At 35.9% G+C, this 20,304-nt stretch overlaps 1 protein-coding gene across 2 annotated transcripts in view; it reads right to left on the bottom strand.

Annotated features, from left to right (window-relative positions):
- The window catches only part of AEBP2 (AE binding protein 2), a 55,092-nt gene that overhangs the window by 25,772 nt on the left and 9,016 nt on the right, over positions 1–20,304 (bottom strand). For both annotated transcript variants that reach the window (XM_081250274.1, XM_081250275.1), the window contains exons 2-3: positions 10,675–10,882; positions 5,048–5,155 (exon numbers count right to left, since the gene is read on the bottom strand). In XM_081250274.1, coding sequence (XP_081106400.1) covers positions 5,048–5,155; positions 10,675–10,882 — 316 coding nt within the window. The remainder of the gene's footprint in view (positions 1–5,047; positions 5,156–10,674; positions 10,883–20,304) is intronic.

The following is a 20,304-nucleotide window of genomic DNA, read 5'->3' as shown; positions in this document are numbered from 1 at the left end:
TTATACTGTATTTACACTGTATGTGTCTACACTGTATATAAGTAGAAATGTGTTACCATATACCGGCAGATTGGTAAAGATAAAATAGAACAACAAGACTCAAGGTTGCTGAGAAACAGGCACTATATTATACACTGCTGGTTAGAACACAAATTGGTATGTTTTTCTGTAGGGGGAATAATACCTTTCAAAAGCAAGCCTAAACATATACCCTTTGACTGAGCAAAATAGCTTCTAGGAATTTATATTAGCTCACATAAGTAGTTTATAAAAATGTGTTAACTGATTATATTGTGGAAAATTGGACCAACAAAATCCATCAAGGAATGATTAAATAAAATATGGTAAACTATTACATAGAAAGATCACACAACCACTAAAAAGTTAATTTACTGACATGAAATGATGTCCAATACAAAACTAAAAAGGTAGGCTAGGGAATTCCTGGTCCAGAAACTAAGATACAGCAAGTCAAGCAACATGGCCCCCCCGCCCCGCAAAAAAAAGGTACAATACATGTAGGTGCAAAATGATCCCATTTATTTCTTTACTTTGTACATATATGTTAAGAAGTCAAATATAATAGATAGCTAGATTATAGTTCCACTATCTTCTTATTTAAGCTTTTCAATGTCAAATGTTTTAATATGAAGCAAGCATAACCTTTATAACACACTTATTTCCATGTGACAGACTGGAGGAAGAAGAGCGAGTTTACCAGGAACTAAGGAAAAGCTTTGCTGGCTGTGAACTCCCAAGGTCTGTCGTAGCCAGGCAACACTAGGCACTACACTAGCCCTTCCTTTCCCTATCCTCCAGCCCTTTTATTTATTCAGGCTTCATTCTAAAGAATTAACAACTTTAAATGTTTTCAGTAAAGACAGTGTGCATTTTAAAAAATTTCTCATCAAGATGATTCTATCAATTATCCCACACACAAACCATCCAACCACAAAGCAGCCACACTGATGTTGTTTAAGGTATGAACACAACTGAACTCTCTGGCAAGTGCTTGAAGCCTATGGTAAAAATAAAAGACAAAAAATACAATGCAAACTCCTTATAATAATCGGATTCCAGACTAATAGGTAATAAGAGATAAGAACAGTAATGCAAAGAAAACATTTTGCAACCAATTACTTTTATACTTAATTTCTAGAGAGTCCAAGCTCACTAGTCAGAAATTTTTTTTTACATATTTTCAAATTGCCACCACAAAGTATCACTAAATACATGAAAATACATGTTATTCCCTAAATAGTCCACTCATTCTTTTATGCTTTTCTTTCTTTCAAAAGTACATATTTCTGTAATTAGTGGTGATAGCTGCACAAACCTGTGAATACACTAAAAACTACTTAATTATACACTTGGTAAGTTTTATGATATGTAAATTATTTTACACACACACACACACACACACACACACACACACACACACACACACTTCTGAAATGATCTCCCTATTACCATGAGACAAAACTCTTAGCTCTGTTAAGATCCTCCTCATCTTCATATACTGAGGGCTGGCAAAGATTTTTTAAATAGAATACAAGAAGCACTAACCATAAAAATGATAAATTAGATTTCAGTAAAATTAAAAACTGTTCTTCAAAAGATCTCATTAGGAAAGGTGAAAAGGATAACCAAAGACAGACTGGAAGAAGGCATTTACAATATACATATCTGACAAAGGACTTGTATCCAAAATATATACAAAATTTTATATAATAATAAAAGACAAATCATTCAATAAAATAGAAAAGGGCTTAAATAGGCATTTCACCCAAAAAAGGAAATTCAAATAGCCAAAAGCCCATGAAAATGTGTGCAACATATCATTACTCACCAGGGAAATAAAAATTAAAGCCACAATGGGATAACCCTACACAGACACCAGAATGGCTAAAATTAACAAGATGGCAAATACCAAGATACACAGCAACTAAAACTCTCATTCACTGCTGGTGGTAATTTAAAGTGATATGACCAATCTGAAAAAGAGTTTGTAGTTGCTAAAGCTAAATATGCCATACTCTATGACTCAGTAATTCCACTCCTAACTATACAATGAAGAGAAATGAAATGAGTACATGTGTGCCATCAGAAGACATGTAGAAGAGTGTGTTTAGGACAGCTTGATTAATAACAGCCAAAGACTAGAAACCCATGAGCAGAAGAATGGATAAAGTATGGTTTATTGGACACTGGAATGCTACACAGCAGTTGTTGTTTTTTTAATGACTGATACCCACAACAAGGACAAATCTCACTGCTATTTTGTTGAGTGAAAAAAAGCCAAACACAAAAGTTCATACAGCTAAGCCAGGATGATAGAAATCGTAACATGGCCTGGGGGAAGGAGTAGGGGAGGGAGGGGGACAGACTGGGAAGGGACATTAAGCAACTTGGTTTTACTGAAAATATTCTTCAGCAGAATGGTAGTTACACAGGTGCGTACAAACATACGAAACAAACCTTTAAAGTGCTGAACACTTAAGTGTACTTTACATACTTTATTGTACATTATATCATGTTACAACTAAAAAAATTTTTTTCAAAGGGACTTGCCTCAAGCATCATCACATCACCTCCTCTCTATAGCCAACTCTCACTCACCTTCTACTACTGTTTTCCAGCCCCATTCATCACTAATTCATGTTTCCAGAGAACCTTTTGAAGGTCACTATAGTGACCTATAGGGACATTTCACTACTTAAATCTACGTACATCTGTATAAACCTAAAGATGTGAGCTCCCTGAAGGGCAGAGGCCTGCCTTTCCTCCTCACCTTGCTTCCCAAATGCCTAGCACATTGCCATGTACTGCAGACATCAAAAAATGTTTTGATTCAAATGATTCCTATGACTTATAGAACAATGCCTCACTAAATCACACTCCTTAACTTGTCTTTTAAAGACATTTTTCTTTCCCCCTCTCCAATGGGAATCTTCTCTAGTTTCTAAAAAGAGATCGGGGCGGGGGGGGGGGTGGAATCCATTTGTACAGGCTGTGAAATTAACCTGAACATCATAATCGACCAGCAACAGAATTGCTGCCTTAAAGAAAAATATATGGAAATACAATGAGAAAGGAAATGATTCTTTTACTTTAGCAACAATAATCTCTTACATGTACTAGCTATATAATGTACAACTCTATGAGGTAACTATTATTACCAGTTACATGTTAGATGGCAAGTTCAAAAAACTGTGCCAGGTCACATACTTCAAGGCCAGGATCTGCAGTATGACTATAGGGAAGACTAGGGGGTTAACATCATAGGACCCACATGCCAACAGAAAGCTCAATGAGACTATTCTAAAAAGAACCAAAAAAAAGAAATCCAAATGGTTAAACGTATGAAAAGACGCCCTACTTCATCAATAATAAAAGAAAAGCAAAACTACATCAGGGGAGCGAATTCCCTAACGGTCCAGGGGTTGGGACCTGGCACTTCCACTGCATGGGCCTGGGTTTTGATCCCTGATCAGGGAACTAAGATCCCACAAGCTATGAGGCGCGGCCAAAAAATAAAAATAAAAAACTACATCAGGATGCAATTTCTCATCTATTAGATGGGCAAAAACACAAAAGTTTGACAACACCCTCTTAGCAAAGCTGTGAAGAAGGCAGACGCTCTAACATTGCTGATGAGGGCACAACCCCTAGAGAGGGCAGTTTGGCAATATTTATCAAATTACCAATGCTTATATAGCCTTTGATCCAACCACTCACATCATTTTGGGAATTTCTCCTACATATACAATTACACATGTATAAAATGACATATGTTCAAAGATTTATCATTGCAGTACTATTTGCAACAGGAAAGGACTAAAAACAACCCAAGTATCTACACAAGTTTGGTTAAATAAACTGCTACAGCCACACAATGGCATACTATGAAACTGTTAAAAAAAGAGAATATTCTCTATGAACAGATATGAAAAGATCTCTACTAGAAAGTATGTTACAAAAGCAAGGTACACATACATACAATAAAAATGTTAGTAACAGGGGAAACTTGGTATAGGACATACAGTAACTCTGCAGTCTTTGTAATATTTCTGTAAATCTAAAACTGCTCTAAAATAAAAAGCTTATAAAAAATAAGATACAGACAGTATATAGTTTATTAGATTTTGTGTAAAAGGAAGGAGAACGATCCTACATATGTATCTGCTTGTAGTTTCATAAAGAACTCACTACTAACTAAGAACAATGTATTTGGGGGAGCGAAAATAAGGAACAAGAAAGGGAGCAAGATTTCTCAATATAAATTTTTTCTTTATAATTTTTTTAAATTGTTAATGATTGTCTTTTCCAAAAAAATTCAGTAATTTTAAAAAAAAAACAACTCTACAAGAATTATCTCTTTCTCTAACGAAACCCAAGGGAAGTTTCTGGCACAGTATTTATATACCAGCAGATACTGTGTTAACTTATGAAACTTCTTTAAATACAAACTTTTAATCTCTATGGTATATGCTTTCCATAGTTACAAACCAAAATATTTTAACTTTTAATGAGGAAAGGAAAAATGGTTTTTACAGAAAATTGCTCTTTGTACAGATTTCCCCAAATACATCTATTTGACAGGGTAATTTACAACTGAGCTCAGTAGCATGACCTCAAAACTGAGTGAAAGGAATAAAATCCCTTAATGTTCTACCAATTTATTTTTTCATATAATAATCAGTACTGTTTGCTAATAAAAAGGTTGAAACCTATGACAGTGAGAAAATATAATTAGAGCACAAGGTATTAACCACAACCAAGCAATTTTATAGACATACATTCAAGTCACAGATCTGCACACTAGCTGTTTTCAAGACCCTACCTTCACAGTGACTTTTTTCTGGTCTTCAAATTTTAAAAACTGGATTAAATTATCTTTACCTTCATCTATTTTATAAATTCCATGCATCTATGGGAATGTTAAAACAAATGGTTCTTTAAAAAAACTTTTAGAAGGGCAAAAGTATGCCCCCTAAAAAACACGTTAACTTGAAGTGAAGAAAAAACTCACATACACTTAACTTACCTTAAAAGGTTTGTCTCCACTGTGTGTCAGCATATGCCTCTGTAACCAACTCTGACTGGTTGACGGAGTGTTATATACTTTACAACCTTTCCATAAGCAAACAAATACCTGTTAAAAGAAGAGCCATAATTGTTTTCATCACTTATTTCAACAAGGACTTTTATTCCTTGTAAATTCAAATAAACATGTTGGAAGTCTTCTATTGACAAAGAGACATTTGTTGTACAAGGCAATCAAAATGCTTACTGTAGATAAACTTTCTGAACTTCCAGAATGAGAGGCATAGTTTTAACCCTTCCCCATTAAGGCTGCTGTCCATTCCCTCAATAAGGAACTGATACACCAATCCCAAAGTGCCATTCAGAAGGAAATATACAAAATATTAACAATATAGCCCTAGGAACTAGAACCATGGACCATTATTTACATTTTTTATATTTACTGCATGAGGGAACAAGCATGTATTAATTGTAAATATCAGAAATATATTAAGGTATAAAGAACCAATGAAAATAAATCAAAACAGTCAATTGGTGGACACTGATTCAAAGAATGAGTAAGCAAATTATCCAGTTACAATCTTTCTGCTCTTGATTTCCTATTCTCAAATGTATACTAACACTACTTATGTTTATATTGTTCTACTTATTAAAAATGATTTCCAATTATCTTGCTTATAAAGCAAAATCTAATACAGAATGTTAAAATTAATACAGTTGCAAAAGTAATGTCATGAGATACTTCTATCATCATAATAGATCCACATTCTTGGGTTCAGGCAACTGAGTATGACTGGGTTAACAACTAACAACATAATCTTTTTCCTACCATTGAGGTATCAACTTTTTGACCGATTCTATTTTTATCAAACTGAACACTGAAAACTGCTCCCCATCATCAGTAAAAGAAGTATGAATCTACTGTAACTGCTACCTTCAAAAAACCATATATAGGCTCTGTTCTTTTCTAAGGTTAGAACAATTATAAATACAGTCACACTCTGAAGATTATAATGTACTGCATATAGAACAGAACAAAGATACACACAGGACTGAGGAAACAATCATTAAACAGTAAGTGTAAAATAAAATTTTTTAGAAGTCTAGAAAAACAGTCTAAAGTAACTGAGATCAATTTTTACTCAAAATCATTTTACAACAAGCAACACTGCTACTGCTGTTTGATATGCTTTAAGAATGTTATCGCACATCTTGATTCTACAACAGATTTGCTGGTTTCTTTTAGTTAAGCAGCTATTTTAAGTTATAACATTTCCTCCTTGGTACTTAAAATTCCTGACCCTAATACATGTTTATAAAATGATTCCTAAAGTTACCAGAATTAAAAGCTACTTTTTAAATGAATGTAGACAAAAATTTCTTTAGGTAAATTGTAAAACCCACTGCAAAATAATACAATGCAACCTGTAAAAGTCTAATAAGCATGCATAAGGAAAATTCCATTACTATTAGTAAAGTAAAATCAGTCAAATATACTCAAATACAGAGCCAGTAAGCAGTATAATGTACATGCTCAAAGGGAGTGAAAAAAAGCCTTTTACTAATTAGATTCCTTCTGCAGTAAAATGATACAAAAAGATTTTATATTAAATAAGAGAGACACAATCTAAAGTCAGGAAGGGGTTGAATGGATGATCTCACGGTTGGTTCCTTTAAGCTCTTAGGAAAAAACTAGCTCAGTTTTTCACAAAATGTGAACATGTAAAAGAGAAGCAAATGTCTTTTATATTTATTTTGTCTCAAATCTGTCTGCTCTTTCAAGATCTGTCGAAAATGAAGGCTATAATTTTGTATCCTATAATTTTTAGCCACATTAAATGTGCTAACATTTTCAATTTCCTCTGTTAAAAGGTATTTAATAAACAGAGGACAAAATATTCAATAAACTGTCCAAATACAAGAATAAAATATTTCTCATTTCTTGCAAAAGACATGACCAACTTCATGTTGTGTTCAGGAGATACCAGATTGGCAATCAAAACACAAAGTAACCTCCTAAGATTGATTGCACTTCCTAGCAGCATTCGGATTTAACCATGAGAGTCTAAAAGTATCATTTTAAATAACATAGAGGTAACTCATTCGAGTCTTTGAATAATAATATCCTATTATCGTCCCTCCTCAAAATCTCCCTCTGGCCCTCTTCCCTCAAACACACCAAAGAACATATACAAAAGTAAACTTAATAAAATGACACACGTAAAAGCACCCCTGCAACAAGAAACATAAACAGATTTCTTTCTGGCAACTGTTTTTAAAGTAAGAAATAGTTAAGACAGAAAAAAACAGAACACTAATGGATCTTGCGGAACCACTGAAATCCTACAAGATTAAGTTCCCTGCCTACCAAGACTTACGTGTATATTAAGAGGACACAGGGGTTTGCAATTTGATTAGTAAAACAGCTCAGCCTCGTTTCTGAAATCTAGTCATGCACGGAAATATGAGCCGAAGAACACAATTCTATTTTACTTAACAAAAAAGGTTAAATTTTTCTTGCTTTTTTTTAAAATATAAATTTATTTATTTATGTTTGGCTGCGTTGGGTCTTCGCTGCTGCGTGCAGGCTTTCTCTAATTGCGGTGAGCAGGGGCTACTCTTCGTTGCGGTGCGCAGGCTTCTCATTGCTGTGGCTTCTCTTGTTGCAGAGCACGGGCTCTAGGCACATGGGCTCAGTAGTTGTGGCACACAGGCTTAGTTGCTCCCCGGCATGTGGGATCTTCCCAGACCGGAGCTCAAGCCCGTGTCCCCTGCACTGGCAGCCAGATTCTTAACCACTGCGCCACCAGGGAAGTCCCTGTTTTTATTTTTTAAATACAAGAAAGTACTCTCATGATTCTTTTTAAAAAAGGAATATTCATAAAAGATGTTTAAATGGTAAGTTTAACTTTTAATGTAGAATTAAGTATCCACCCACTTTGAAAGGGTCAGGAAAACCTAAACTCCACCTGATTTCATCCTTCAAATATAAAGTCTACATGACATGGCAACATAAACAGCTTATAGGAAGGTAAAGAAGTTTCTAAGCTGTTATATGACAGTTTTGTTTTTCCCAGGGCGAAGATTAGAGTGGGATGAGAAAAAGAGCAGGAATTAATATAGTATTTAGATCTTACTAACTTACTGCTCCAGAAAAATTATCATCTTTCAGTAATTAGAAACATAAAATCCTGCAGAATTACCAATAATTTCCTCATTTGTTTCTGTTCCATTATGACAGTTTGACACTTGGAGTAGAAAGAAGAGAAATAAAAATTCTTTAAAAATGTCATCAAAATCAGCTGTTTTCCACTATACATGAGGTATTTAGAATAGTCAATTTTATAGAGACAGAAAGTAGAATAGTGGTTACCAGGGGTTAGCGGAAGAGAGGATTAGGGAGTTATTGTCTAATAGGTACAGATTTCAGTTTGGGATAATGAAAAAGTTCCAGAGAATGACAGTAGTGATGACTGCACAACAATGTGATGTACTTAATGCCACTGAACTGTACACTTAAAAACAATTGAAATGATTTCTTTTTAATTTCCCTTCCAAGAGGTCGTTCTAAAAAAAAAATGTTCCAACCAACAACTACTCTATTGTAGATGAGATCGGGCGCGTTCAGGGTGGTACGGCCAGCCGTAGACACAACTATTCTGTTTTAAAGCACAAACTAGATCAAGATTTCCTGTCTTATCTAGCAGTATCAAGTTTTCAAATTCTCATTCACACTTTCATTCTGAAAGCTTAAGTCTAGATATCAAAGACTGATATGTAGAAATAAATGGAAACTATTTTCTTCATTTAGCTGATCCTTTACGCTGTAGTTTAGAAACTAGTGTCCTTCAAAGATCAGGAGATCTTTCTGAAGTCAAAATAGCATTACTCTTAAAATTAGCCAGAAAATCTTATTATTTGTAATAAAGTAATTTTATGAATAAGCATTCAAGAAATGACATGGGGGAGGGGGTTTCCATTTCAGCAAGTTTACAGTTACTGTAGAGATACCACAACTTCATGCTTAGCTCTGTAATATCAGTAAGACACGTGCAGGTGCAGGGATTACATGATACATTCAGACTGTTAACTCCATTTTTTCTTCAAATCTGTAAAAGGCAGAAAACATTCTCCTAAAGGCTGTGTGCCAACTCAACTTGTAGGATCAAGACTTAGAAATGTGAAATTATCCTATACCTCTTAAGAGATCGCCTACATAGCTTGGGATCCTATATGCAGTTGCTAAGTCAAGTGACTAAAAAGCATCATTCCATGGTTCAGAAGACTACCTTAGTGATATATACCAAGTGACAAGAAGCACTGGCTCACAAAAGGCAACTCTGTAATAACCAAGAAACCAACTTAGTTAAGATAGTTTCACTAAAAATCTGAGATATATATATATATATATATCTGCTCTTATATATATATGGGGGAAATATATATATGGGGGAAATAAAGACTGTTACCAACGGAGCTTAACCACTGAGCTGGGTGGGTTATGCAGTGAAAATACCATATGATGGGCACAGTTCACTAATACACGCTTTGGTGTCTACCCAGACCCCGTATACGTTAAATCTAATAATATGACAAATGTTTACTTATCAAGTAACTAAAAGATTGCTGAAACATTATAACATATTGTGATAACAGCAAATATCTCTTAAAAGAAATTTCAAATGCAACACCATTGGTAAAAACGTGAGGAGTGCCTGTTACGGTTGCGTGTTTAAAAAAAAAAAAGATTAGTAATACAATCTAAATATCAATACCACCATGGAAACAGTTACCCACTTACTTAAACCAAGAAGATTTTAACCATTTTAGTATCAGTATATCTCAAAAGTGATGGCACACTGACAGGCAATGTGTGGCCTAATAAATTATCTGTACTTACAATGTGACATTAATTTCTGGAAAACATACTAAGTATGGTTAACTATTCAAGACATAAACCTAGATAAAGTTTAAAAAAAATTATAATATTATCAATTTTATAAATATTTTGGTCCATTACACTGTGACTCACCTAATTTGCTTTAGCTCTTTATTTACTACTCAATAAAAAGTATATGAACTGACACAACTAAATGGATTCCTGAAAGAATACAGGTCAATACTAAGCCAGCTCTGACAAGACCTGGGAAAGATGATCAATTATTACAAATAATGAGTACAGACTGTCATTTAACAGGACTGTTTATACTAATCCTGGTACCAATAGTTTCGCTAGTTAATTTCAGCATCAGGGATAACTTAAGACCACTCTAACAACAGAAGTCCCAAACAGTGCCAATTCCTAAACCTCCTCAACTCAAAACAACAGAAGCTTGAAATACAGAGTATTCATTTACAATACTCCCACTGTATTGCAGAAAGTCTAATTTCTTCAAAGTAATATACCTAAGAGCAAATTAAAATCCAACACATAATATGTTCTATTTAATTTGATTCCATCAAATATGTGGGAAGTAAATAAAAGGGGGAAAAAAACATTTGAAAAAAATAAACCCTGTGTAAAAGCAATCCCAAATTACTTTGAAAAAAAAAAAAGCCTAACTAGCAATTATAAATTAATAAAACTAATGAAAACAGGGAGTGAAAAAAAGAAATGACAAAACCAACCCCTCCTCGCTGACCATCTACATGTATGGAACGGATGTGATCTGCCAGATCTGGACTAGAGTTGAAGGAAGCCTGGCACTGGTCCCAACAACAATTATAGGCAATATTTTTGCTTGAAGAAGTAGTGCTTCCTTGTCCATTCATCATTGCTGGAGTTGAACGCCCACTGGAAATTGTGCTGTCTACATCCATTATAGTACTGCTTATGCTACAAAAGAAGAAAAAAGGCTGTGTTATTCCTAGAAATTCACTAACATGAATATGATCTTATAAATAATTAAGATTACCACTTGACATTCTGCCCCATAAAGCATACTAACCATATTTTCCATTAGAAAACAACACTGCTTTAAAATTATTTAGTTTCAAATAATTATTCTCTGAAACTAAATTTCAAATAAATATTATTTGCAATAAAGTGCAAATCAAGGCAAGGAAAACAACACTGCTTTAAAATTATTTAGTTTCAAATAATTATTCTCTGAAACTAAATTTCAAATAAATATTACTTGCAATAAAGTGCAAATCAAGGCAAGAAAAGCTAGTTCCTCAAAACCAGATACGGGGTAATTTGAGCAACTTTTGGCAGACATGAAGTCCCCAACACCATACCCTACAGAAAATAAACCAAACCAAACCACACACACAGAGCTCATCACATTTCATCCCTTCCACAGTTCTAAGAGGCATGATAAAGTAATAAAGTACAGATTCCAACTGCAAATAATTCAGAATCAAAAGATTATCTTTACAGTTTTGCAAATCACTTGTTGATCTGAAATCTTTTCTTCTATTCACTAATCTGAGAATACAACTGCTATCACACCCTACCTCTTTCCATCTCAAAGAAGTTGGGAAATTTTGCTGTATTTTCCCTTCTTAATAATAGGCAGAAGAGAGAAATCTGAGTGCAATAAAAGTTTCTCTGATTTTACCAAAGTCTAAATAAGAAGTACTTTCCTGGCCCTCATTTTTTTTTTTTTAACTCCTACGCACCAAAAAGACTGAAAATGCCAATCAACCCCTTTAACTTTTAATTTACTAAACAAAGTATCACATGTTAGTAATTCTTTTATTTACTAAAAAAATTATTATATTAGTAATAAAAGTAATAAATAAAAGTAATTGAGTAATTTTGAATGTTCAAAATTTCACATCATAATAAAATGTAATACACTTTGCCTTCATCTTAAAAGCAATTCACTTTCTAATTCTCTTTTTTCAGTATCTTCTCCATAGAGAAATTACATGGACATGGCATCAATCACAGAAGGACCAACAGTAAGAATGCTTCAGACTAAATCCATTAAAAGCTATATAACTGCTTGTAATTTAAGTACCAATAAATTATAAAATTGATATTAACTTTTAAGGGGTATGCTTCCCTACTCCCAAGCTTTTATTATAGAAAATTTCAAAAACACAGAAAAATTTATCTAAACCTGAACTCAGATAGAGACAACAAGCTACTGGTTACCAGTAGGGAGGCAGGAAGTGGAGAGGAGCAAAGACAAGGGCAGGGGGTTAAGAGGTGCCAACTACTATATATAACAGAAATAAGCTAGGATAAACAAGGATATACTGTACAACACAGGGAATACTGCCAATATTTTATAATAACTAGTAAATGGAATATAACCTTTAAAAGTTGTCAGTCACTACGCTGTACACCTGAAAATGTATATAATATTGTACCATCAACTATATCTTAATAAAAATAATTAAATCTGAACTCAACAATTAACACTTTGTCCTATTTTTTGTTTTTCCGTTTTTTGGGGGTTTTTTGGCCATGCTGCGTGGCATGTGGGATCTTAGCTCCCCAACCAGGGATCGAACCCTCACCCCCTGCTTTGGAAGTGCAGAGTGTTAACCAATGGACCACCAGGGAAGTCCCTGCCCTGTTTGCTACATTGCTATAATTTGTTTTTCTCAATCATCTGCAGGTTGCAAACATAATACTTCAACCACAATTATTTCAGCACATGCCTTCTAAAAATAAGAACATTCACCTGTAACCACTACAACCTTATTTGTTCACACCCAAGAATTAAACTGAACTTTTAAAATAAGCTTAATAATGACTTGTGTCTAACATCAAATGCACCCATTTTACAAAGATAACGAAAATGTTTTTGTAGGATGCTTCAGATGTGAAAAATGTCTCAGATTTCCCTTTGAAGGATATTCACGTATTTAAGTCCATCTGGCTAACTATCTACCAGTCAATACATAGATTCTAAATTGCAACTTTAAAACTTCATTCTAAAACTCTGTAATCTCAAGAAAACTCTCCAATGTGAATCAATTCTTGAATATCTGAAAATCTACTTATATACTGTTTGTTTCTGCAGGAATAAACTGTAAGTACGGTATATTCTGAAATACAAGTTTTTACTTCAGCACTAGAAATTTCAAGTCTCATGAGGCCCTTATCTGCCAAATGGTTACCTATTTTCCTTATCACTTGCTTCATATATTCTAAAACATTTTAACTATAAAGTTCATACTTTCGTAAACCATACTGATTAACCCCAAAGGTAAACAAAATATTAACAATTTTAAGTGCAATATTCTCTACGTGCAGTATTATTCACTTGAAAAACAGTACTTCATGTGGATATGGATCCTCATAAAAGGAGAACATAATGCAGGTGTTAGGACATGAACTTTGTCTACCATTGGCAACAAGCTGCAAATGCAATGGCAGAGGAGGTAAAGGGCAGATACCCCTACCCTGGAAGACTCAAGAGACAGTCCACAATTGGGCAGCATCCCCAGAGAGCCTCCCAGAGCCCAGCAGGGCAAACTGGAGTCCTGCCTCATGATCCCTTCTTGACTCCTCCAACTTCTAGAAAGTGTCTAATCCTAAACCACCAGGCTACCTTTCAGCCCCAGATCCATGCCGGAATCAGTGGTTCTCTCCAGTCTTAAGACTGATAAAGGCAACAGTCCTGATGCAGGAGAGCACAGGAGACGAGTTACAAGCAATTTCTGATTTTGACAGGACCCTGAAATAGATATAGATTTCATAGGAAGTCCTTCTTCCTATAATAGTAGGATAACAAGATGCTCAGAACTAAAAGGTGACATTCCACCTGACCTTGGGTCTAGGTTCAAGCATATATTAAGATCGTTCAATCAGTTAGTTCTCCTTCCCAATGAACTTACTGATTCTGTCAAATGTGAACAAAAACAGCCTGGTATTTTTAAGAAAACCTAAGCGAGAAAAAGCACTCACTCTATTCAGATAGTTTCAATAATTTAAAGCAGTGCTGTTCAAACTAATATGTATATGGGGCTTCCCTGGTGGCGCAGTGGTTGAGAGTCCGCCTGCCGATGCAGGGTACACGGGTTCGTGCCCCGGTCTGGGAAGATCCCACATACCGCGGAGCGGTTGGGCCCGTGAGCCATGGCTGTTGAGCCTGTGCGTCCGGAGCCTGTGCTCCGCAACGGGAGAGGCCACAACAGTGAGAGGCCCACATACCGAAAAAAAAAAAAAAAAAAAATGTATATGAACATCTGTGATCTTATTAATTGCAGATTCTGATCCGGTGCTTTTGGGGTAAGACTTGACATACTGTATTTTTAGCAAGAGCCTACTTGTTGATGATGCTGCTACAACATTTTAAGTAGCAAGACTCTAAAAGATCTCTTTCATTATTATTACCCAACTGAAACTGACCGGACTATCTAAAAAATTGTCTCATATTGTAGAATAGTAAGCTAAAGCAACCACGTATGTGCGCGTACACATACACACACACACACACACACACACGATGACAGAAAACCTGTAAGTTTAAAAAAAACACATACACATTGTTAAGAGATTCCTACGCAATATTTAGGGAAGGATGTAAGACATTTTTAACATAACAACATTCCCTTTTTCCTCTTTTCCATGGGCCTTGTTAAGAAACTATCTGGCAGACCAGACTCTAATGTCTAGAGTAACTAACTACATGGATTTTATGAAAATGGTTTCCCTTGAGAATTCAAGGGCCAGTTCACGCATACATACAAGAATAGCCTCTCTCTGATAACTCAAATTACTTCCAAGCAAAACATACGTTTGGTGGACGTGACCACTGTCAATAGGGCTATCAACACTGACAAGATCAGCTTGCTAAATGACAAGACACAGGAGCAGAGGAAGCAAAACACGGATGCTATGTTACGAGAGAGAAGGAAGAGACCATGGTCTTGATGTAACAGTAAGAAAAGTTCGCTGACATGGCTTCAGATTCCACACTGCAAATGATCTTAAAAAAACTATCACTTGTCGGGCTTCCCCGGTGGCGCAGTGGTTGAGAGTCCACCTGCCGATGCAGGGGACACAGGTTCGTGCCCCGGTCTGGGAAGATCTCACATGCCGCAGAGCGGCTAGGCCCGTGAGCCATGGCCGCTGAGCCTGCGCGTCCAGAGCCTGTGCTCCGCAACGGGAGAGGCCCGCGTACCGCAAAAAAAACAAAAACAAAACCAAAAACAAAACAAACAAAAAAAAACATAAAATACTCCTTCCTTTTCCAACTAAATATCTGCATGAGCCCAAATTTTCTTCATATGGCTCAACCAAATCAATTCATTGCACCAGGCTGAATGCAGAAGCAGATATGAGAAACTAGTTGTTCAGCCAAACATTAAATATAAAACAATGTCACTCTTCTATTTTTCTTAACTGAAAGTTATTTTGCATTTAAAAAAACCTCCTGGGACTTCCCTGGTGGCACAGTGGTTAAGAATCCGCCTGCCAATGCAGGGGACATGGGTTCGATCCCTAGTCCTGGAAGATCCCACATGCCATGGAGCAACTAGCCCATGCTCCAAAACTACTGAGCCTGAGTTTTAAAGCTCGCGAGCCACAACTGTTGAGCCCGCACACCATAACTACTAAAGCCCGCGCATCACAACGAAGAGTAGTCCCGGCTCGCCGCAACTAGAAAGTGAGCACGCAACAAAGACACAACGCAGCCAAAAAAAAAAGAAAAGAAAAAAAAACTTCCTGTTACATATAATTGGTTTATTTTTAGATTAAATAAATGTTTTTAATGTTCTCAGTTTTGAATTTTGATCCTGTAACAGTGATAAATGTAACGTCCATAAACAAGCTTTATGGTTTCTTCAGTAACTTTTTTTTCTAAATAAATTTATTATTTTATTTATTTTTGGCTGCATTGGGCCTTTGTTGCTGCGCGTGGGCTTTCTCTAGTTGCAGTGAGCGGGGGCTGCTCTTCATTGCAGTACACAGGCTTCTCCTTGCGGTGGCTTCTCTTGTTGTGCAGCACGGGTTCTAGGCGTGCGGGCTTCAGCAGTTGTGGTGCATGGGCTCTAGAGCACAGGCTCAGTAGTTGTGGCGCACGGGCTTAGTTGATCCACGGCATGTGGGATCTTCCCGGACCAGGGCTTGAACCTGTGTCCCGTGCAGTGGCAGGCAGATTCTTATCCACTGCGCCACCAGGAAAGCCCTTCAGTTACTTTTTTTTTTTTTTTTTTTTGCGGTACGCGGGCCTCTCACTGCTGTGGCCTCCCCCGTTGCGGAGCACAGGCTCCGGACGCGCAGGCCCAGCGGCCACGGCTCACAGGCCCAGCCGCTCCACGGCACGTGGGATCCCCCCAGACCGGGGCACGAACCCGTGTCCCCTGCATCGGCAGGTGGACTCTCAACCACTGCGCCACCAGGGAAGCCCAACTTAGCTTAATTTTGTAACTGGTAATAAACTTTGGATAGAAATAAGCATACTATATAGTTTTCAAAGTACTTATCAAGTTGTAGGTAAACATAACCACACACAGGGGATTCCTTATCTAATCATATAACAAGGTAAGCTATTATTTGGTTAAAAGGTGATGTTCCTTTCATCTATAATAAAATTGCCACTCAATACTAGAAAGATTACTCTGTGTCTCTCCCATACCTGTAATCAAAATTATTAAAATCCAGAACAGTACAAAACATGTAAGACAATCCTATATTTTTTAATTCAAAAAACTGAATCTAATTAATTCAATTAATTAAAACAAAGACCAGGGCTTCCCTGGTGGCGCAGTGGTTAAGAGACAAAAACACAAAAATGATGTGACTTGCCCCGTCACACAAGTACAAAACATTAATGCCAAACAATCTATTTGCCACATTTATACAAAAGAAAAATGAGTAAATTACTGATTTAAGAAATACTGAAATGCCGCCTATATTACATACCAAGATAACGTGACAGTTTCATCTGGTGCGCACACACAAGAAGCTGTTCCTTGCTTTTGTACATCTACAGCACACACACACACACAACAGATATTTAGCATTACATGTAATTTGACTCATTTGAACAACAGATGAGTCAGATGGTTTTACAAGATAAACTATTAAATTTGATTTCTACAAGTCAATTAGCTCCATGAAAAAAATTAATTCAAGGTCAGTCATACAAAGCAACACTATTCTCAGGTAGAACTTGTTCCAAATTTAGAACTTAGGCCACTGAACCAGATTATGAGCCAAACAATGTCAGCATAAAATCCAACTCCAAAATACTCCAGGAACAACGAGGGGACACTTTAGTTTTTATTTATCAAAAACAAAGAGTAAGTTATGAGATTGGTCTTAACTGGGATTAAGGAATTTAGACCACATCCGAGTTCTGTAAGGCTGCCTGGTTTGGTCTTTCAAACTGCTGTGGTGCTATAGGCTTTCAGAGCTTTAAACTCAGAAACAATTAGGGGAAAAAAAGGAAAGATAAGTGCTGAGTTTATTTATTGTATGTGCTATATATACGCTCAGGTCAAACTTCCCTAAGGTCTTTCCTACCCACCTAAGGTGGAAGGAATTCTGCTTCTTTATGATCTGGTTGATCTGTACTATGAGTCACCTATAAACCTCTTACTCAGAGTAAACTCCTAAACCTAGCTAGTGCCTTGCACACAGTAAATGCTCATAGTTTTCAGTGACAAATTTAAGTAGGCTTTTTTAAGGCAAGTAAAATATATGGCTTTGTCACACTGAGATAATCCTTAAAATTAATTGGAGGCCACTAAAAATCATTAGCCAACACCAAGATATTATTATTACTATTGTTACTGTAATTATAAGCTATTATCACTGTAATTTAAAAAGCTAAATGGATTTTTCTAATCAAGAAAAAGACTACTCTCTATCCCTACAATTACTTCTCTGAATAAAGACAAAAGATTTTTCCCCAAGACCCAGCAGTATTCACCAAATTGGCCAAAAGGGACTTTATGCAACAATGATGAAATACAGTTCATGGAAAACAAGTACGTTGCATTCTTCTATCACCACTATGCACTGCGCACATCATTTTCAATTTGTTTCTCATCTCTAGTCTATGCCCTTTAAGATTACTCCACCCACATTTTTCATCCAGCTTAAGAGATCAGCAAGCAATTATCTTCAAAATGATTGTAATACTAGAAACATTCTACTTCAATAAAACTACACTATAAGGAGTCATCTTTTACCGTCTTAAAAAGGTTTCCAGAAAAATGTCTATACACAACGATGGTATATTAAAAAATCTGCTATGAAAAATACCCATATTTTATACAGAAGCAATCACATATTCATTTCGTGTTTTTTTAAGTTAGTGTTAAATCATAAAAATGATTTTATCAGATCATTTCAGTGTACCCATATCTGACAAGAATAACTACAGTAGAGTTCAACACCTCAGAAGACATGTTCAAATGACTGCCAACAGGAATGTAAATCACTAGAAAGGCTATTGCTCATTAATCCCATCCTCAGTACTTTAACAAGTATTTATATATTCATAATTTTGTAATGACAAAAATTTTATAATTTAGAAATGAACTAGTAAGTGTATTTACTAAGAAATACTAACACCCTTCTGAAATCTGTGTTTTCTCTAATTGATAACACTTTATCTTTCTAGAAACTCAAAATATAAATGAAAACCAGAAAACAAGTCAAGGGCTTTGAAAAGTGTTAAAATTAAAGAAATAAAATGTCAATAAAGACTCTCTCTATTCCCCTAAAGACTGAATAACTATAATACTTTAAAAAATTAACTTCTGTATTTCATAGTCTTAAGAGGAATCCAGGTTACAAAGTCTAACTATATAATTACAAATGAGAATAAAGCCCAGAAATGTCAATGAACTCAAGCACGTGTAAGTTATTCTTTGCTAAAGAGACAGGATGAAAAGTAAAACAGCCGCTAACGTAGACTACTGATATTTTCATTAAACTTCCCTGGTCAAGGTTGTTACAACAGTCCTATAGGCAGTGTAAGTATAGTAGCTAAGACCACGTCTAGAGCCAGGACTGCCAACATTCTCCAGGAGCTGTGTGACTGCAGACGAGATAGTCTGTGCGTGCTTCCTCGCCTCGCTGGTTCTGTGGATGAACTTCACCGAATCCTTTCAATAAGCTCAAGTCTCAGATTCTTAAGCAAACTAGACAATCAATAGTGGGTTTTCTTCTAAAACAGTGTGTAAATATATTTTTTTCTTAAGAAACAAAATATAAGTTGGGGAATCCTGCTTTTATTAAAGTATTCAAATAATCACAACTTTTTTCGAATACTGCTTTCACATACGCTGCTTAAAAGAACTGGGGGAAGAAATAAGGCATAGAATGGTTCAACTCCTTGTTTCATGCAGCCACACTAATAACAGTGAGAAAGAAGAAATAGGTATCAGGTACATCCAGAAGAAATAGGTATCAGGTACATCCACATTCAGCTGAATTCAACCAATTACAGAGTTCCTGAATATACGGAGTGTAACAGGTGAATGCACTGCAGGTAAGTGCTGGAAGTATAAAGATACATAGGACCTGAGTTTAATCTTAAAAATGTTAAAGCCTGGAGAAGACAAACACAAACACAAATGGATATTTCAATGCAATGCCATAAATATGAATTAGAATTATGGTGATTTTTGAACTCAGAAGAACCTAAAGTATCTTTGAGATCCTGGATGGAGCAAAGACACACCTGCAATATTCTTGGTTTGTCTAAAGGATAGGAAACACACACACACACACAGCATATATACAGAATAGGTTTCTATTCTCAGGGAGCATACATTCCAGCAAGAGAGATGAACAGTAAACACTTACGCAAATTGGGATAGGGCCAATGCAGAACCTGAGTGCGGCAATGAGCCTAACAAAGAATTGGGGACAGTCTGCCTGAGAAAATGTTCAAGGTAAGACCTGATCGTGACTAGGAGTTACAAAAACAGAAGCTGGCTAATGGAAAAGAATGTGATTCACAATATGATACATATATTTATCTTCTGACTCCCATTAGAGCACTTGCCAAATCTACACCAGATTTATCACATCTGAGCTCCAAATTTCTTTATACTGTTTAGTCCAAAACCTTCACTTTCAAGAAAAAGAGTCAATCTACAGTTCAGAGAAATGAAACGATTTGCCAAATATCCTGCAGGCAGTCTCTAGTAATGCCAGTACTACAATACTGATTATTCTCAATAAAGTATTCTTTCCACATTTTACACATGAGAAAGGGGAAAATAAATGACACTGAATTAATTACAGCCCTAGGCCCATTACATATTCCGTCTCATTTAACCATAACACTAAGATGCTTCTTCTAGGGCTTCCCTGGTGGCACAGTGGGT

Source organism: Mesoplodon bidens (genome assembly GCF_964165515.1).
Source record: "Mesoplodon bidens genome assembly, chromosome: 11".
Taxonomy (NCBI): Eukaryota; Metazoa; Chordata; class Mammalia; order Artiodactyla; family Ziphiidae; genus Mesoplodon; species Mesoplodon bidens.
The sequence above is the reverse complement of the archived record's forward strand: the minus strand, read 5'-3'. Positions and strand labels throughout refer to the sequence as shown.